Source organism: Pseudophryne corroboree, chromosome 2 (assembly GCF_028390025.1).
Source record: "Pseudophryne corroboree isolate aPseCor3 chromosome 2, aPseCor3.hap2, whole genome shotgun sequence".
Classification (NCBI taxonomy): domain Eukaryota; kingdom Metazoa; phylum Chordata; class Amphibia; order Anura; family Myobatrachidae; genus Pseudophryne; species Pseudophryne corroboree.
The window spans coordinates 695088164-695108858 of record NC_086445.1 but is presented as its reverse complement, the minus strand read 5'-3'; the positions used below and the strand labels follow the sequence as shown (position 1 = coordinate 695108858).

The window sequence follows — 20695 nt, the reverse complement described above, 5'->3', positions numbered from 1 at the left end:
ACCTCACTGTGTGGCCAGCAGGGGGAGATAGGGTAAGGCCAAGGCTGGAAGCGGCCCTCCCCCGGGGGTGGAGGGACAGTCAGAGGAGAGTCCAGGGGGGTGTACGAAAGAGGGAGAGGGGGCCGAGGGGGGCCCGAGTCCTGAGCAGAGAGGAAGCCAGAAAGCATTAGCAGCAGGAGATGAAATGTGAGGTAAAATATGAGGGTAAATAAAGTAGGATACAAATTCTGAAAGGAAAACGTGATAGAAACAGGTCTAATATAGAAATATGATGTGGCAAACAAAAACTGAGAAACTGAGTTGTATGTATCAATGGGAAATAAAAATTGTTTAAAAATGAGAATAATTAAAGACCAGTAAAACACTTTGATATTAGCAAAGGTAACTTTTAGAAACAATTGTATCTAATCTAACCAAAACATTTTCACATGACTGACGACAAGCTTTAGTTTCATATAACAAGGTGCTATAAAACTTTGGGGGAGCGTTATCAAAGCTTGGGGAGAGAAAAAGTACTAACTAATCAGCTTCTGCCACTTTACAGGCTGTGTTTGAAAAATGACAGGATCAGATTGGTCGGTACTTTGGGGGTAATTCAGACCTGATCGCTAGGGTGCGTTTTTTGCAGCCCTGTAATCAGATAGTTGCCGCCTACAGGAGGAGGGGTAAAGTGCTATGCAGGTGTGCGATCGCTTTTGTAGCAGAGCTGCACAAACATCAGTTTGTGGAGCCTCTGCTCAGCCCAGGACTTACTCTGCCGCTGCGATTGTTTGCTGCTGATCGGGGCTGGAACTGACGTCAGACACCCTCCCTGAAAACACCTGGTCCCTCCTGCGTTTTTCCGGACACTCCTGTAAAACGGTCTGTTGCCACCCGCAAAGGGTCACTTATTGTCAATCACCTTGCGATCGCTTGTGCAATATTTTTTTCACACCATCCCGTCGCTAGGCAATGATGCCCGGTGCTGCGGTCCGTCGCACCTGCGCATTGCAGTGCATACACATGCACAGCTCAGATCTGATCGCCCGCTGTGCGAAAACGCACAGCAGCGATCAGGTCTGAATTACCCCCTTTATCTCTTTGCAAGCTTTGCTAAATCTCCCCCATTATTTTAAACACATAAAGGAACAAATATAAGCAAAGCCACAATTACAGCTGGTTACACTCTCATCATTACTACCACTAGCACTGCTGGAGTTTTTGTTTTTACTAATAAGCATGAAAATCTTGACGTATTACTTTTTACTTGACACTAGATATTTATTTTTTCCTTTAAACAGACATAGACATGGGAAAATGTATATATTATCGCAGAGTTTGGAATAATAAAGTGTCATGACATCATTAATCCATCAATATAATAACGCCTGCTCCATAACTCACCGACATCCATATGTAAAATAAGAGGATCTGAACATACCTCGCTTGTGGTATGCTTGGTGGGTGATCCCTGAGATCCTGAGATGAGGGAGAAGGGGCTGAGGGGACTAGTGAGGCTGGTGGAGCTCAAGGGGCTTGCTGGGCTGTTGGAGCTGAAGGTTGCTGAAGGCCCAGTGACTACTGAGAGAGAGAGAGAGAGAGAGAGAGAGATCGGTGAATGTAGATTTGAGGCAGAATGTGAATGTGCCAAACATGTAACTAATAAAGGGCTGGTAATGTGAACTGAAAGTCACACAGCTATTGGTGGATAGAATTTTAGCTCACCTCTGTGCTTGGCTGTATCAGTCCCCCGGGAGGGATTATTTTTTCTCAGACCTTCCATTACATCCTGAATCCTCCAGATTTCCCTTTGTATGTGTCTGTTCATCATCTCATTCTGAGGAATTGGAATATAAAACGTGAGCTGCTTGCTGTGACACCTCTACCAGTAGCACTCAGAGGACTCTGACTTCTTACCTGTATGTTCAGGTTTAGCTGCTCCCACAAAGCATCATGCAAAGCAGACACCTCTCCCTCCAGGACCTCATACTCCATACTGCTGTTGTTTAATGCCTAATAGGACATAGAAACGGATGTTCTTTCTTTTAGCAAAGCAGCAGGCACAACCTTGGATTAAACGTATTTGCTCAAAGGAGAACTGTGTAATGCTGGGTACACACTAGACAATATCATGTGCCCGATTTCAACGGATCGGAACGACACTTCGTTCAAATAATCCAGTGTGTATGCACTATGTTTCTGCCGACGCTCGCTCCTGCTCATTGTCATCAACTATCCTCCATCCGACGGGCGACATCACCACTGAGCTCCCGGCATCAGCAAGTGTGTATGCACTTGCCGATACAGGCACCCATGCCGGGTCCCATTGCCTCCGATATCGCTGGGTACACACATTGTTTAGTGTGCTTAAAGGTGGGTACACACTAGGCAATGTGATCTATGAGCGACGTGGCCTAGTGTTTCCCCTCCCAGGCCGGGGCGGTCGGCGGCAGTGCGTACACACTGAGAGATATGACGACCATAGGACGGGTGGTATTCATGTGACCGACGGTCACATGACCTCCTCCAGCTTCCCGACCTCCACTATCCCGATGGTCGGCATGCCGACCAACAGGGACTATTTCCACTCGTGGGTGTCCACGACACCCATAGAGTGGGAACAGAACCCGTCGCCACCGAGCCCGCAGCGTGGCGAGCGCAGCGAGCCCGCAAGGGGCTTGCTGCACTCGCCTCTCCCCACCGGGATCCCGGCGTCGGTAAGCTGACCGGCGGTCAGGAGACTGCCGGTCAGCCATACTACACCCCCATAGGACGACAGTCCCAACTGAGATGCATGTACGGCCGACAGCGAGGGTTGTTAACGATCCGCAGGGCCATGCATCGCTCGGCGGCGACATACACACTGACCAATATAGTAAACAACGTTGCTAAGGAAGGGTGAAAATGAGCGACGTCATCTATTTCCTCGGCAAGTGTGTATGCACTTTAAGTGTAATCTATTTGTTTTCTACTCATGTAACTTCTTGTATTATTATTAAATGAAAAATAAACACATTTAAAATGTATTCCCCCTGACGGCTGTCACCCAGTGTCTTACCGTGGTGGCCTGTGACAGCTCCACACGGATACTGATCAATTGGTTCTGCAGAGATTCTTTCCGAAGCAGTAACTTCTCAGGAAATGTCGTCTGGTTGCCAAACATCTCCATCTCCTGGTGAGTTCCCATCAGTGCACTCTCCAGGCTCTCCTACACAAATAGGGAACTCAGTCAGAGGCAATAGATGACATTCTCATTCTTCTCCCTAACACATTGTTTCACCCACTAATCATCAATGTCATTAAAATGTGAAAGAGCGAGAAAAAATTAATAAATAAACAAACAAAGCAAATTTCTTCGGTATATAACCTGGAAGGGGCTGATGCACTCATACTTCTCATAGGGAGAAGATATAGGGTATGCATGATCTAGTTGTCAGCCCTTGCTGGTAAACAAGAAATGCATATATGCATAATTATACATGACGTGGCTAATGTATTCACATTTGAATACACTTGAAGTTGACTGTATTATATTATTGCAAAACAGAACATTATGATGAGATGAAAAGTCATTTTACAATACTTAATCTTGACTTTAATTGTAGTTGTTTAATTACAGTATATTATGGTTTGTGCTTCTAAAACCTATAAAAGTGGTAGACTTTGTGGAACATCTGATGATCTTAGCTCAGCTATACATAGATCCCCGGATCCACAACGTAACGCATTTGAGACTGGCGCCAATCAATGCATGAACAGATGTAGTAAAGTTTTATTATTAGGCTGCCTTTTATGGATTTGTCTAGTTTGATAAAGTTAGGACAGCAGCCAGCTTTGCACTGCATGATGGACTCTGTAGTTCTAGAGCAAAACTCGGTACACAGTAGTGACAAGCTCCTACAAGCCTATGCCAAACTACAACTCCTGGCAGCACTCCTCTTGTTGGATATCTTATCTTGTCTATTAACTGCATGTGGTCTTGGAGCGGCCGGTAGCGCTGTGTCAGTGTTGTGGCAAAAACAAAACCCCACAGGCTTACTGCTCTCTGTCATCAGGTAGATGTTTTGGCGGGTTACTTTGGTTGCCGGAGGGTGCGACGTTCACGATTTAGCGGTACTTAAATTAAATGAATACCCCACCCCACCCCCCTCCAATAAACAATCTGGTGCCTCTGCATACTGTTACTATATAAGTTCAACATAATAATAATAATAATAATAATAATGTCTTTGACTGTATATTTCAAGAATTCTACAGTGACCAAAGATGTAGGATAGTGTTTTTAGTGAAAGTGGAATTAAAACTTTAGTTACAATTTTTGTGAGGTTTCTCCTCACATATACCAATAATAACTGTGTTTGCGGAGTAAGGTGTGTACATGACATGGCAGCTCTTACCTTCTCAGCTCTCAGCTGCTGCACCAACCGGTCCTGCTCCCTCACTACCTTGTGTTGTTCACACAGTCTGCCCAGTAGTTTCTAGTAGGATGAAAACATGGTATCACGCATCAGTGTCCACATACAGTAGTAGTAGCAGCTTATGGCAAGGTCAGCAGGCTTATATCTACTGTCTTTCCTGCAACAAGTATATGTCACACAAGTAAAAACTTACATCTGTGTCCTGTTCATTGAACTTGTAGCTTTGTAATGCCTCTCTGTAAGGATCTGCATAAGGGGACACCTAAGCAGTACAGATCACTTTAATTACACATATCACTTTTGTTTGTTGCAATATATAGAATAGCTAGGAGATAACTAAAGTTACAACATGCACTTCAGGAACTGAGTGACCTATAACGTTTACAGATTTTAGGAAAGTAAAATCAATTTCTAAACACAGCATTAGTTATTGTGATGACTGCTAACCACTTCATAAATAACAAGATGAGGTCACGCAGTTCCTGTGTGAATTTAGTGAATGAGGCATTTTACATGCTGTGGATATTGGTAATGAGCGATGGAACAATGGACCCTGTTCTCTACCTAAGCCAATGTTTCATCCCACTGATGTGCATCTCCCTCTCCCCCAGCAGAATTCACACTCCAACAACTATGTATCTAAATTTGACTGTGTGGTGTGACACATCATGAGGATGACACAATGACACCTTTTGGTGCCATTAATAGCTTTTACTGGTACATATGCATACATTTACACCTTAGGCAAATGGAGCTATTAAAAAAAGAAATTGATATAATATGCAGCCACTCCGTACTGCTTTACACTGAGTTCTTGTCCCCAGTATAATTTATCATGGTGGCCTATGTGCTGTGGAGATGAGAATGGGTTGTGTCATGCAGAGCGAAGGTGACACGTCAGTGTTCTCTTACTTGCATGAAGATCTGTGCTCTGGGGGAGGAGTGTACCATATTATTAACCATGCTGATCAAAGTCTCACTCTCACTCATCTGCAGCAGGTGGTGAAGGGGAAACACAGGATGAGGACAAATAATTCCAGGCACAGCGCAGACACTCGTATCCTGACTCATCCACTTTGCTAACCTAATTCACACAAATCTGGACTCACAAGAAACTCTTTCTGCTCTGAAAAGCAACAAAGTGAAAAGAGGGGTATTCTAGTACAAACAATTATTTAGATTTAGCAACAGGGTAGTACGGATGGTGTAATGGTTAGCATTACTGCCTCACAGCACTGAGGTCATGGGTTTGATTCCCACCATGGCCCTAACTGTGTGGAGTTTGTATCTTCTCCCCGTTACTTGCATGGGTTTCCTTCGGGTACTCCGGTTTCTTCTCATACTCCAAAATTAAACTGGTAGGTTAATTGGCTCCCAGAAAAATAAATAAAAAAATAACCCTAGTGTATGTAATATGGATAGACTACATGGGCCAAGTGGTTCTTTTCCGCTGTCAAAATGATATGTTTATATTAATCATAGGTGCCGCCAGTCAAGGTATTCTGTCATTCCAGCTATACATGCGGTTTTCCTCCCAGAATTCTCTGAAAGGGGGACGTTACCGCATTACAGTGGGGGCATGTCCGATTGCTGTACCTAGATCTTCTGAAATGTTAGACCTCGCCCAACCCCCCTCCACTAAATAATAGTGGATATGCCTTCCAAAGTTTCCATCAATCCCGACAAAAGTCCTAACTGGGATTGTCATGACTACATCTGGACATTTGGAAGTATGCCTTTGTGATTTAGCATGGCTTCCATACTGCCATTCATTCAGACTCTGAAAACTCCTAATGTTCCTAAAGATAGTTGTGATCATATCTATCTATCTATCTATCTATCTATCTATCTATCTATCATAGACAGATAGATCATATATGGCAATCCCAATAGCTGTGTACATTATTGTGTGCAACCCATGTTCTGTATATTCATCATGCAGTTTTCCTTCCTTAACTATCAAAGTCTAAATGCTTGAGGACATTTTCATTAGATACAGGACAGTGTTTTCACATATTGGGACAATTTGTGTATTACTGTAGACACGCACCCACGTATGCTCCCTGTGATGTATGCATACTTTATATGCCATTACAAGCCTTGCTTCTCAACTGGTCAAACACTGCACATGTTCCTGCATCTACTAGAAAGACATGTGCTTATTTAATCAAGTACTAACTGCTAGAACCTGTGTGATGTTGCTGAACAGCTACATTATTGTTAGGGTGGCCAGATCGGGATTGGCGGGATCCCAGGATTTAGGGCAAAAATCAGCCGGTATTCAATCCCGGGATTGGAAGCTCCAGTCCTGGGATTAGAAGTTCCAATCCCGGGGATTTTGGGATCAGGCGGTCCTTTGTTTTTTTAATGCTGGGCAGCATTGAGCGTCCTCAGGAGGCTAAAACGTTGCCGGCTCCCTCTGCGCAGCGTGATGTGAAGTCAGAGGTCACGCTGCACAGCCAGCCACCCACCATCCACCGTATGGAACTCACCGGAGTGGAGGAAGTTACCCACCTGCCCTCCCAGGTAACATGGTAGTATGTGTGCAGGTTTGGGTGGGGTGGGGCGTGGGACACACACAGACAGGAAACAAACCAATCGAATGTATCCCGGGGATCCCAGGATTGACCATTTTTCAATCCTGATACCAGAGATTGAAAAAATGGCCCGGGATTGGCAACGCTAATTATTGTATTTACGCTGTAGTAAAAAAATAAGGATATATTTTTAATATTATAATACCAGTATCACTTCAGCAAATAAAATATTATTGTCATATATTTTCCTTATTAAAATGCTAAGGATCAAATATCTTTAAACAGCCATGAGCTGTCACCTAACAGGTTTGATGCACTTTGCTTAATAGTGACTCTGTGAGATGTTGGGAGCGCTTCATTCTCTGCTGGAACTGGTGACACTTAAGAAGCAGTGGTTAGGTATAGCAACTGTACTATTACTATGACCCCCTACCATCTAATGTTTTCTAACACTACAATTGATTGTGGTAACTCATATAATACTATTTATTAAATATAACTCATTTGCATTCTGAATTCACATTTGCATATTTCCATAAGCAAATCCTTAATGCAATGACACATTGTTACGAGGGGTCTAACCTACCACACATGGCACAGTCTATGAGGAGAGGGAAGGGAAGGTCAGACACTGCGTCACAATGACAGGAACTCAGGGTAAAGATGGAGGGACATAGCTTAGTGGTTTCCTACCTGCTGATCCAAAAAATCAAGGTGCCTCTGTAACTGCAGATCTAACATCTCATCCTGTGGGGAAGGGGAAGCAGCAGCAGGAGACAAACACAGGGTTAAAAAGGCAAAGCAGAGCGCAAGGCAGGTTCTGAGCCTCCCACCCCCACATCTAGTTGTTGATAAAGGTACTCAGCAAGGATTGGGGGATCACAAATCTAGCAAGCTGCAGAGACGTGCGCAGAAGTGCAAAAGCAGGGAAGGAAAGACAACATGCCATGCAGCGCCAGGCAATCCAAACACACAGAACAATCACACTGCAGGTTACACAGTAGAAACATAACACACATTCCTATCACACATAACATGCAACATGTAAGACAGACCAAACTGATATCACAGGAAATGGACACTTCAGGAACACATGACACACGGGACATAACACGGAGGGCACATTTTTATGCCGTATATACATACATTTCTATAGGCTCTGTTAGTAATAGTGAAAGAGTTATTGTTTAATCTGCATATTCATATCTACTGTAAGTACTGTAATTTCAGGCTTGTGCACATGGGTGTACAGTAAGTGAAATCATTCTCACCTATGTTCCACTGAACAGATGACAAAAAAGAGGAGTACATTTAGCCACCATTTCTCGTCATGTTTAAGCACGCCTCATTTTGCTTTGAATGGTATTGCCTTTAAAAGTTCCTGGTAAAACATGCAGTGAAGTGCCATGGCCATCTTATTCTGAGCAGATAACAGGGATCAGAAACAACAGAATGTGCCGAACTGTCCCTGCTCTTCTATCTACTTTGAGAATAATGGCGAGAGCCCTGAGTCATCACCTCTGTACAAAGCACAGTGAAGAGAATTCAGATTTAAATAGCTCTTGTGCACAAACTCTCTGGGTGATATCCTATTAGCCCCGATGCCGGCGTCTTTATACCCGAGCACACCTCAGCACGCAAAGCATAATTTCAGAGAAGCAGCTACCGTAGCCACGATAACACATGGGATTGGGAACTTATCCCAGATCCCATGTGTTTTCATGGGATCGCGGATTTAATGTCAGTCGAAATAAAGGGACTCTAATTGAATACTGCGATAATGACCATTGGTCACAAATCGTCATTTCGCCCCTTTCTATCAGCCGAAAATGCATCAGGGCCAATTTTATACCCCTCTTAGGCTTACAAAATGTGTAATTCTCAGCAGTGTGCTGAACAGCAACCAACTAATAAAAGAAACAACTAAAAACAAACCTCTTTTCAAAGCTGCCAGCATTGGGAGGCCATTCAAGAGACACTTTGCTGCTGAACGCATATGTCCTACACATAACCTTTAACCCACTGGTTCCAAAAGTGTGGGCCCTGGCACCCTGGGGTGCCTCGAGACACTTGCAGGGGTTGGTTTGGTGGTTCAGGACCAATTCAAATTATTTATGGTCAATTTAACAGGCAAAAACCGGTGCTGGTGGCTGTCAATCATATAATATATTGACAAATAGAAGCGAATCCTGTCCCTCATCACATAATTAAACATAAGGGTGTGTTGAATACTGGATATTCTGTTGATGCTGCCAATAAGTAATACATTTCAAATTAGTTTCTTAAAGAAGTATTAATTAATTAATTAATTAATAGATCAATCCTTCGGAGAATGGTTACAAGTCTCACGGTTGGAATGCAACAACAACTACATAAAGGATTTCATACAATGTATACCCTTTTCTGACAATCCCCTTGATATCATACCTTCTAGAATATTCTTTAATTCTGTGTACGCATTTAAACATTTGGCATAATCGGATATAACATCCATATGAAATTTATCAAATCTGACAAATCTTATGCTTGTCCTTTGGCCTTGGCAATACAATAGCCATTTTCTGAGAAGTTTCCTGCATGTTATTCCTCCTCAACCTAATTTGGGTTTAATTCCAATTATATTACGCACATTGGTCGCAAATCATCCGCATCATCCGGTTTTCTCAGAAATAAGATGTTTTTGTACAAAGTGTGTTAAAGGAACATGTATCTTATAACTGAACTAATGTGTGTATGAAGGTCACATATCTAACTCTATGGAATATGCTTATTTTCCATAGAAATTGTATTATATGATAGGTATACCTACAAAATATGCAAGTATACAAAATAAGTAAAATATATATAATATTCCTTATGCACTTAGCTATTTAACAAAAACACTGTTTGATTAAGCACATTTTACAAGTGCTATATCACTTAGGAAACTGCATAGGAATACATGTGTCCTCTTACATTCTTGCTACAGTCACGCTAAATAGCCCTTCAAGTTGTGCCATGCATGGCGGGACTCTGTAGCGGTGCGCATCTTTTTTTCCCCTCGAAGATGCATCCTAGACGCAACATAATGCACACAAGCAGATCCTGTTGATTAAAATGATGTGCAGCATGCCTATATTCAGTGTGTGTGATTGTGGCTGTGTCTGCATCCGAAATGACACGTTACAGTGTTTTCCAGGAAAACACTGTAGCATAGCATTTTTTATGCAAATATAGTCGAAGTCACACACAGAATATATGCTGCATAGCATTTTAATCAACAGAAGCTGCTTGTGCCTCATATTGCATTACTTTGCACAAAAAAGGTGCTCGGCGCTACTAAGTCACACGGCACTCCTGCGTTTTGTGTAACGTGACTTGTAGCGCGTGGAGCAAAGATGTAAGAGGACACGTCTGTAAAGTTCATTCAGCATCATCTCTTGTATGTTCTCAGTGTTTCTTTTCCTTGTAATAGCCATCTGGATACAGCATAGACCACATCTATAAAAGGCATATATGAGCAGAATGAAATTTCTGATCACAAGAATAAACTTTTTCAAGGAATACAACATGTGTGACAACCATTTACCCAAATCCCCAAATCCTTAAAACCAACTTCTAGGATCTAACCATGACCAAACAGAATCATTTTCAGAGTCTTTATCATCATAATGCATTTCATGAAATTCTTTTTTCAGCTTCTGGATCTTTGGTATCATTAGTCAGATAATTACAACAGTTAACATATAAATACAATTTACTTAAATTATTATTTTGGACTAGGGGGTGCTGTGAAAAAAAATTCTGACAGTCTAGGGCGCCGTGATTCCCAAAAATGTGAAAAACACTGGTATAACTGAAGTAAGCTGTTTCGTGATCATTTAGAATTTTTTTGCAATTAGGAAAAAGTTAATTCATTGGGCATCACAATTCAAATGTGGTGTTTGATGAACTTGGATGGTCTAACCTGCACACATCTGGGGATTCCACTCTGAACGAATATCACAAGTTCGATGGCCACAAACTGTTGCAGTAAAAATATTTACTAGACCCAATTTGATTTAGGTATCACACTGAAACTGTGGACACACTCAATCATGATTAAGCCATTTAGCACATGCACAGTATGAACCAACACAAACACTGCAGGGCTAGCTGCGCTTGCCACGATTCGTGCCTGGTGATGAGCTTTGGGATCCCGTGCTCAATCCCAAGGCAGAACCTCATCTTATGTCTTGCTTTCCCATACACCATCCATAGCGTAGCAGGCATAAGCATTAAATATATGCTGTATATAAATATAATAATTTGTGATGATGATGATAAGTGCTGTTGTTTGTGGTGATCACATATTATACTGTTATGTATTGGGTCACATTAAAGTATGAATCAATGATCTCAAGGGAGTGCTAAAGCATATCTCCAGTCGAGTTCATAAGGGTGCTCTAATCAATATCCCATTTTAATGTTCTTTGGCATGTGCATTATATGGGATTTCCTGTACAGAGAGTATATAAGGAGAAATGCATAAATGTGTAAAGTGCTCTTGCGGCAGCTGGACTTTGATGTGTACCATACTACACTTTTTACAGAGCATCCACCAATTTTCAAAATGAACTAAATTGACTTTATGGAGGTGTTGTGATTGTAACATTGGTATAAGCCTTGAGATGGCCTGGGGGACCAGCAGGCATACTTGCACACATACATAAGCATCATGGCTCTGCAGATTTAACAATGCACAATTAACACTATAACCAGTGCATTTCAGTAGAACTTATTGTACACATATTCACGACTATCTTAACAGTATTGTATGCCCTGGGCAAAGCAATGCACTGTGGATCCTACCCATCCATTTACGGAAATAAATGAAAAAACAAAACATAACTTACCCCTCTTACTGCTCCTGCTGTCTTGCACCATCTCTCCACATGCTTCCATACAGTGAATGGCTGCTAGCAGTCTGATTGGTGAATTTGCTACAGCCATCCAGCAATCAGCATGCTAGCTGGGAGGCACGAAGAGAATGCTGCCTGGTTGCTCTGATTGTGTGTAATTCACAATCAGAGCCACTGGGCAGCATTCTCCATTTGCTTTTCAAGAAGCTCCAGAGGCACCGACAGATGATCCTCAGCCCCACCTGCCCCTGCTGGAAGGCCCCTATAATCGTGAGGCCCTAGGCAGATACCCAATGTGTCTATACATTAAGATGGCCCTGTAGACTAATACACATAATTGTCCTGATTCAGAGGTGAATGCACTGGTGATGTCGGAAGTAGTGTAGTGATGTTCTGTTACTGCGCATGTGTCTAAGTTGCACTGCACATGCGTAAATAGAGAAATGCAGTTGTGATTTCAGATGCAAGCACGATCACACTTATGGGTGTGTTGGGGGAGTGCGTGGGCATGCCAGTGATAGTGGTTGTAATACACGGACGCTCAATCGCTTACATAGGAAATTTGGACAGAGAAACTGCAATAGGGCTGGTGTAGGCTTCAATGGTGCAACTGATAATGTGTCTACAGATGAACCAGTTGGTATTACTGCATGCATGGACACTGGAAGTGGGCATCTCAGTCCAGGCACATTCGGACACATGGATGTTCAAAAGGGAAAGACTCTGTAGGACTTTAAAGGAAAGGACTTTCCTTCAGGCTCCTCCTGCAGCATTAGCATATTTCTATATCGTTGCTGCACCCAAAGACGCAGCAGCGATGTGAACTGCATCCTTCTCGGAATCAGGTCCTGTGTACAAACAAATATTTTTTGTTGTATAGAAGTTGCGTTCAACTCTGAATCAGGCCAATAATCATAAATGCCACTTTTCTCTAACGTCCTAAGTGGATGCTGGGACTCCGTAAGGACCATGGGGAATAGCGGCTCCGCAGGAGACTGGGCACAAAAGTAAAAGCTTGAACTAGCTGGTGTGCACTGGCTCCTCCCCCTATGACCCTCCTCCAAGCCTCAGTTAGATTTTTGTGCCCGAACGAGAAGGGTGCATGCTAGGTGGCTCTCCTGAGCTGCTTAGAGTAAAAGTTTATTTTAGGTTTTTTATTTTCAGTGAGTCCTGCTGGCAACAGGCTCACTGCATCGTGGGACTAAGGGGAGAAGAAACGAACTCACCTGCGTGCAGAGTGGATTGGGTTTCTTAGGCTACTGGACATTAGCTCCAGAGGGACGATCACAGGTTCAGCCTGGATGGGTCCCGGAGCCGCGCTGCCGGCCCCCTTACAGAGCCAGAAGAACGAAGAGGTCCGGTGAAATCGGCGGCAGAAGACGTTCCTGTCTTCAACTAAGGTAGCGCACAGCACTGCAGCTGTGCGCCATTGCTCTCAGCACATTTCACACTCCGGTCACTGAGGGTGCAGGGCGCTGGGGGGGAGCGCCCTGAGACGCAATAAAAACAGAAATACCTTAGGATGGCAAAAGAAATACCTCACATATAGCTCCTGGGCTATATGGATGTATTTAACCCCTGCCAGTTTTCCAGAAAAAAGCGGGAGATAAGGCCGTCGTGAAGGGGCGGAGCCTATCTCCTCAGCACACAAGCGCCATTTTCCCTCACAGTTCCGCTGGAAGGACGGCTCCCTGACTCTCCCCTGCAGTCCCTACAGAATCAGGGTAAAAACGAGAGAGGGGGGGCACTATTGGCAGCTAAATTATAAACAGCAGCTATAAAAGGGAGTAACACTTATATAAGGTTATCCCTATATATATATATATATAGCGCTCTGGTGTGTGCTGGCAAACTCTCCCTCTGTCTCCCCAAAGGGCTAGTGGGGTCCTGTCCTCTATCAGAGCATTCCCTGTGTGTGTGCTGGGTGTCGGTACGATTGTGTCGACATGTATGAGGAGGAAAATGATGTGGAAGCAGAGCAATTGCCTGTATTAGTGATGTCACCCCCTAGGGAGTCGACACCTGACTGGATGGTTGTATTTAAAGAACTACGTGACAATGTCAGCACTTTACAAAAAACTGTTGACGATATGAGACAGCCGACAAATCAATTAGTGCCTGTCCAGGCGTCTCAGACACCGTCAGGGGCGATAAAACGCCCGTTACCTCAGTGGGTCGACACAGACCCAGACACGGATACTGAGTCCAGTGTCGACGGTGAGGAGACAAACGTAATGTCCAGTAGGGCCACACGTTACATGATCACGGCAATGAAGGAGGCATTGAACATTTCTGACACTACAAGTACCACAAAGAAGAGTATTATGTGGGGAGTGAAAAAACTACCAGTAGCTTTTCCTGAGTCAGACGAATTAAATGAGGTGTGTGATAAAGCGTGGGTTTCCCCCGATAAAAAAGTGCTAATTTCTAATAAATTATTGGCACTATACCCTTTCCCGCCAGAGGTTAGGGCGCGTTGGGAAACACCCCCTAGAGTAGATAAAGCGCTCACACGTTTATCTAAACAAGTAGCGTTACCGTCTCCTGATACGGCCGCCCTCAAAGAACCAGCGGATAGAAGGCTGGAAAATATCCTGAAGGGTATATACACACATACTGGTGTTATACTGCGACCAGCAATCGCATCAGCCTGGATGTGCAGTGCTGGAGTGGCGTGGTCGGATTCCCTGACTGAAAATATTGATACCCTGGATAGGGACAGTATATTACTAACTATAGAGCATTTGAAGGATGCATTACTATATATGCGTGATGCACAGAGGGATATTTGCACCCTGGCATCAAGAGTGAGTGCTATGTCCATTTCTGCCAGAAGAGCGTTATGGACGCGACAGTGGTCAGGGGATGCGGATTCCAAACGACATATGGAAGTATTGCCGTTTAAAGGGGAGGAGTTATTTGGGGCCGGTCTATCGGACCTGGTGGCCACGGCAACGGCCGGAAAGTCCACCTTTTTACCCCAGGTCACCTCTCAGCAGAAAAAGACACCATCTTTTCAAACTCAGTCCTTTCGTTCCCATAAGTACAGGCGGGCAAAAGGCCACTCATTTCTGCCCCGGGGCAGAGGAAGAGGAAAAAGACTGCACCAGGCAGCCTCTTCCCAGGAGCAGAAGCCCTCCTCTGCTTCTGCCAAGTCTTCAGCATGACGCTGGGGCTTTACAAGCGGACTCGGACACGGTGGGGGCCCGTCTCAAAAATTTCAACGCGCAGTGGGCTCACTCGCAAGTGGACCCCTGGATTCTGCAGGTAGTATCACAGGGGTACAAACTGGAATTCGAGACGTCTCCCCCTCGCCGGTTCCTGAAGTCTGCTCTACCAAAGTCTCCCTCCGACAGGGAGGCAGTTTTGGAAGCCATTCACAAGCTGTATTCCCAGCAGGTACCTCTCCTACAACAGGGAAAGGGGTATTATTCCACGCTGTTTGTGGTACCGAAGCCGGACGGCTCGGTGAGACCAATTTTAAATCTAAAATCCTTGAACACTTACATAAAGAGGTTCAAATTCAAGATGGAGTCACTCAGAGCGGTGATAGCAAACCTGGAAGAAGGGGATTATATGGTGTCTCTGGACATCAAAGATGCTTATCTCCACGTCCCAATCTACCCTTCTCACCAAGGGTACCTCAGGTTTGTAGTACAAAACTGTCATCAGTTTCAGACGCTGCCGTTTGGATTGTCCACGGCACCTCGGGTCTTTACCAAGGTAATGGCCGAAATGATGATTCTTCTTCGAAGAAAAGGCGTTTTAATTATCCCTTACTTGGACGATCTCCTGATAAGGGCAAGGTCCAGGGAACAGTTAGAAGTCGGAGTAGCACTATCTCAGTTAGTGTTACGTCAGCACGGGTGGATTCTAAATATTCCAAAATCGCAGCTGATTCCAACGACACGTCTCCTGTTCCTAGGAATGATTCTGGACACAGTCCAGAAAAAGGTGTTTCTCCCAGAGGAGAAGGCCAGGGAGTTATCCGAGCTAGTCAGGAATCTCCTAAAACCAGGCCAGGTGTCAGTGCATCAGTGCACGAGGGTCCAGGGAAAAATGGTGGCTTCTTACGAAGCGATTCCATTCGGAAGATTCCATGCAAGAACGTTTCAGTGGGATCTTCTGGACAAATGGTCCGGATCGCATCTTCAGATGCATCAGCGGATAACCCTGTCGCCAAGGACAAGGGTGTCTCTTCTGTGGTGGCTGCAGAGTGCTCATCTACTAGAGGGCCGCAGATTCGGCATTCAGGATTGGATCCTGGTGACCAGAGATGCCAGCCTGAGAGGCTGGGGAGCAGTCACACAGGGACAAAATTTCCAGGGCTTGTGGTTAAGCATGGAAACATCTCTTCATATAAACATTCTGGAACTAAGGGCCATTTACAATGCCCTAAGTCAAGCAAAACCCCTGCTTCAGGGTCAGGCGGTATTGATCCAATCGGACAACATCACGTCAGTCGCCCACGTAAACAGACAGGGCGGCACGAGAAGCAGGAGGGCGATGGCAGAAGCTGCAAGGATTCTTCGCTGGGCGGAGAATCATGTGATAGCACTGTCAGCAGTGTTCATTCCGGGAGTGGACAACTGGGAAGCGGACTTCCTCAGCAGACACGACCTTCACCCGGGGGAGTGGGGACTTCATCCAGAAGTCTTCCAAGAGATGGTAAACCGTTGGGAAAAACCAAAGGTGGACATGATGGCGTCCCGTCTCAACAAAAAACTAGACAGATATTGCGCCAGGTCAAGGGACTCTCAGGCAATAGCGGTGGACGCTCTGGTAACACCATGGGTGTACCAGTCAGTGTATGTGTTCCCTCCTCTGCCTCTCATACCAAAAGTACTGAGAATCATAAAAAGGAGAGGAGTAAGAACTATACTCGTGGTTCCGGATTGGCCAAGAAGGACTTGGTACCCGGAACTTCAAGAGATGCTCACGGAGGACCCGTGGCCTCTACCTCTAAGAAAGGACCTGCTCCAGCAGGGACCTTGTCTGTTCCAAGACTTACCGCGGCTGCGTTTGACGGCATGGCGGTTGAACGCCGGATCCTGAAGGAAAAAGGCATTCCAGAAGAAGTCATCCCTACCCTGATAAAGGCCAGGAAGGATGTAACCGCGAAACATTATCACCGCATTTGGCGAAAATATGTTGCGTGGTGTGAGGCCAAAGAGGCCCCTACAGAGGAATTTCAACTGGGTCGCTTCCTACATTTCCTGCAAACAGGACTGTCTATGGGCCTAAAATTAGGGTCCATTAAGGTTCAAATTTCGGCCCTGTCGATTTTCTTCCAAAAAGAACTGGCTTCAGTGCCTGAAGTCCAGACGTTTGTCAAAGGGGTACTGCATATACAGCCTCCTTTTGTGCCCCCGGTGGCACCTTGGGATCTCAATGTGGTTTTGGGGTTCCTAAAATCACATTGGTTTGAACCACTCACCACTGTGGAATTAAAATATCTCACATGGAAGGTGGTAATGCTGTTAGCCCTGGCTTCAGCCAGGCGTGTCTCAGAATTGGCGGCTTTATCTTATAAAAGCCCTTACCTGATTTTTCACACGGATAGGGCAGAATTGAGGACTCGTCCTCAATTTCTCCAAAAGGTGGTTTCAGCGTTTCACGTGAACCAGCCTATTGTGGTGCCTGCGGCTACTAGGGACTTGGAGGACTCCAAGTTACTGGACGTAGTCAGGGCCCTGAAAATATATATTTCCAGGACGGCTGGAGTCAGGAAATCTGACTCGCTGTTTATCCTGTATGCACCCAACAAGCTGGGTGCTCCTGCTTCTAAGCAGACGATTGCTCGTTGGATTTGTAGTACAATTCAGCTTGCACATTCTGTGGCAGGCCTGCCACAGCCAAAATCTGTAAAAGCCAATTCCACAAGGAAGGTGGGCTCATCTTGGGCGGCTGCCCGAGGGGTCTCGGCTTTACAACTTTGCCGAGCAGCTACTTGGTCAGGGGCAAACACGTTTGCTAAATTCTACAAATTTGATACCCTGGCTGAAGAGGACCTGGAGTTCTCTCATTCGGTGCTGCAGAGTCATCCGCACTCTCCCGCCCGTTTGGGAGCTTTGGTATAATCCCCATGGTCCTTACGGAGTCCCAGCATCCACTTAGGACGTTAGAGAAAATAAGAATTTACTTACCGATAATTCTATTTCTCATAGTCCGTAGTGGATGCTGGGCGCCCATCCCAAGTGCGGATTGTCTGCAATACTTGTATATAGTTATTGTTACAAAATTCGGGTTATTATTGTTGTGAGCCATCTTTTCAGAGGCTCCTTCGTTTATCATACTGTTAACTGGGTTCAGATCACAGGTTGTACGGTGTGATTGGTGTGGCTGGTATGAGTCTTACCCGGGATTCAATATCCTTCCTTATTATGTACGCTCGTCCGGGCACAGTATCCTAACTGAGGCTTGGAGGAGGGTCATAGGGGGAGGAGCCAGTGCACACCAGCTAGTTCAAGCTTTTACTTTTGTGCCCAGTCTCCTGCGGAGCCGCTATTCCCCATGGTCCTTATGGAGTCCCAGCATCCACTACGGACTATGAGAAATAGAATTATCGGTAAGTAAATTCTTATTTTTTTCTGTCCTTTAGTTCCAGGAGTGGTACCTATTCTCCCCCAAGGTATACCTTAGTGTCACTAATATTTCCAGGACAATGACATGGCTGCAATGTGTTGTACAATAACATCAAATGTATCCACCTCTATTCTGCAGAACAATTTTTTCATCTAGGTCCATCTAGGTCCAAGAAGCTTCCCTAAAGCTACTGTATCTACTAAGCCTTGGATGGAGATAAAGCACCAGCCAATCACATCCTAACTGCCATGTCACAGGCTGGATTTGAAAAATGACAGTTAGAACCTGATTGGATGGTACTTTATCTCCATGCACTTTATCTCCATCCAAGGCTTAGTAAATAGATCCCACAGTGTATCATTTAGATGAAGCTCCTGTGTGGCAGTAAATAAACAACTTTAGCACAATGTTTGTAGACTACCTCCTTTCCAACACCCTGGGGCAGAATCTATATGAACCATGAAGCACAATTACAGCTCTTTGGCCAGCAGCATGGAAAAAGTACCTATTCTATGTGAACAAAGGATTCTGTCAGTAGACTTACTAGTTAATAAATTAGGCACAGCACTCACTGAAGAAATAATTATATACTATGCATACATATTGCCAATAGTGCACCCAGAAGCAAATAAAACCATAAATAATGATACTATAGCTATAATGACCCTAGGGGACTGTATAAATTAGAACATTTTGAATGCTCCCAGGAAGTCACCCAGACACTACAAAGTCTCAATAACACACTGAGCTAAACCTAGTAAAAAACCAGTAGTCTTCATTTAAGACACACTAACAAAAGCATGACGACAGACAAAATGACAGCTTTTTAGATGTACCAGACCAGCAGTGACGTGCGGTGGGGTGAGGCAGAGCCTTTCCTGTCACAGACATAGTAACATAGTATCTGAGGTTGAAAAAAGACAATTGTCCATCGAGTTCAACCTATTTGTGGTCTCCTATGCATGATGATTTGACTAAAATTTCTGACTGATGCTGCTGTCAGCTGTTGCATTTTATCCCTATTTATAGTAACTATAATGCATGACTATGCACCATACCCCTGTATATCTTTATCCATTAGGAATTTATCTAACCCATTCTTAAAGGTGTTGACAGATTCGGGCCATTACAACTCCCTCGGGCAGGGAATTCCAAACACGTATTGTCCTTACCGTGAAAAAGCCTTTACGCCGTATTGTGCGGAATCTCCTCTCCTCTAACCTGAGCGAGTGTCCACAAGTCCTCTGTGTTGATCTAACCAAAAACAGGTCCCGCTCAAGCTCTGTGTATTGTCCCCTTATATATTTGTAGATGTTGATCATATCCCCTCTTAGTCTTTTCCAATGTAAACATGCCTAGTCTTTCAAGCCTTTCCTTGTATTCCATCGTCTCCATGCCCTTAATTAGTTTGGTCGTCCTCCTCTGTACCTTTTCAAGCTCCAGGATATCCTTTTTGTAGTACGGTGCCCAGAATTGTACACAGTATTCAAGGTGTGGCCTCACTAGTGATTTATATAACGGGAGTATAATACTCTCGTCCCTAGCATCAATACCCCGTTTTATGCAAGCTAATATCTTATTAGCCTTCTTTGCTGCAGTCCTACTTTGGGTACTACTGCTTAGCTTGCTATCTATGAGGACACCTAAGTCCTTTTCCAGTACAGAATCCCCTAATTTTACCCCATTTAGTAGGTAGGTGTAATTTTTGTTATTGTTACCACAGTGCATTACCTTACACTTGTCTGTGTTGAAGCGCATTCTCCATTTGGCTGCCCATGCTTCTAATTTAACTAAGTCGTTCTGAAGAGACTCGGCATCCTCCTCTGTATTTATAGCCTTACACAATTTGGTATCATCTGCAAAAATTGACACCATGCTCTCTAGACCTTCTGTTAGGTCGTTAATGAAAATATTGAACAATAGCGGTCCTAATACTGAGCCTTGCGGCACACAACTTAGCACTTCAGTCCAAGTTGAAAAAGATCCATTAACCACAACGCGCTGCTCCCTATTATCTAACCAGTTTTTGACCCAAGTGCATATTGTGCTTCCTAGCCCTGATTCTTGTAGCTTGTAGATAAGTCTCATGTGTGGTACAGTATCGAACGCTTTGGCAAAGTCTAAAAAGATTACATCCACGTCTTTACCCTGATCTAGGTTTGCGCTTACTGTTTCATAAAAGCCAAGTAAGTTGGTTTGACAGGATCTGTCCTTCATAAACCCATGTTGATTCCTTTTAATGACCTTATTGGTTTCAAGGAACTTCTGAATACTATCTCTTAGAATACCTTCCAAT

At 44.3% G+C, this 20695-nt stretch overlaps 1 protein-coding gene across 15 annotated transcripts in view; it reads right to left on the bottom strand.

The window, feature by feature from the left end:
* Positions 1 to 20695, bottom strand: part of PLEKHA6 (pleckstrin homology domain containing A6) — a 296849-nt gene that overhangs the window by 23632 nt on the left and 252522 nt on the right. For 9 of the 15 annotated variants that reach the window (XM_063955254.1, XM_063955247.1, XM_063955245.1 and 6 more), the window contains 9 exons: positions 7628 to 7681; positions 5310 to 5387; positions 4591 to 4659; positions 4377 to 4457; positions 3038 to 3187; positions 1897 to 1992; positions 1705 to 1816; positions 1421 to 1560; positions 3 to 140 (listed from right to left, as the gene is read on the bottom strand). In XM_063955254.1, coding sequence (XP_063811324.1) covers positions 3 to 140; positions 1421 to 1560; positions 1705 to 1816; positions 1897 to 1992; positions 3038 to 3187; positions 4377 to 4457; positions 4591 to 4659; positions 5310 to 5387; positions 7628 to 7681 — 918 coding nt within the window. The remainder of the gene's footprint in view (positions 1 to 2; positions 141 to 1420; positions 1561 to 1704; positions 1817 to 1896; positions 1993 to 3037; positions 3188 to 4376; positions 4458 to 4590; positions 4660 to 5309; positions 5388 to 7627; positions 7682 to 20695) is intronic. The other 6 variants (XM_063955249.1, XM_063955251.1, XM_063955246.1 and 3 more) reach the window with 5 other exon arrangements.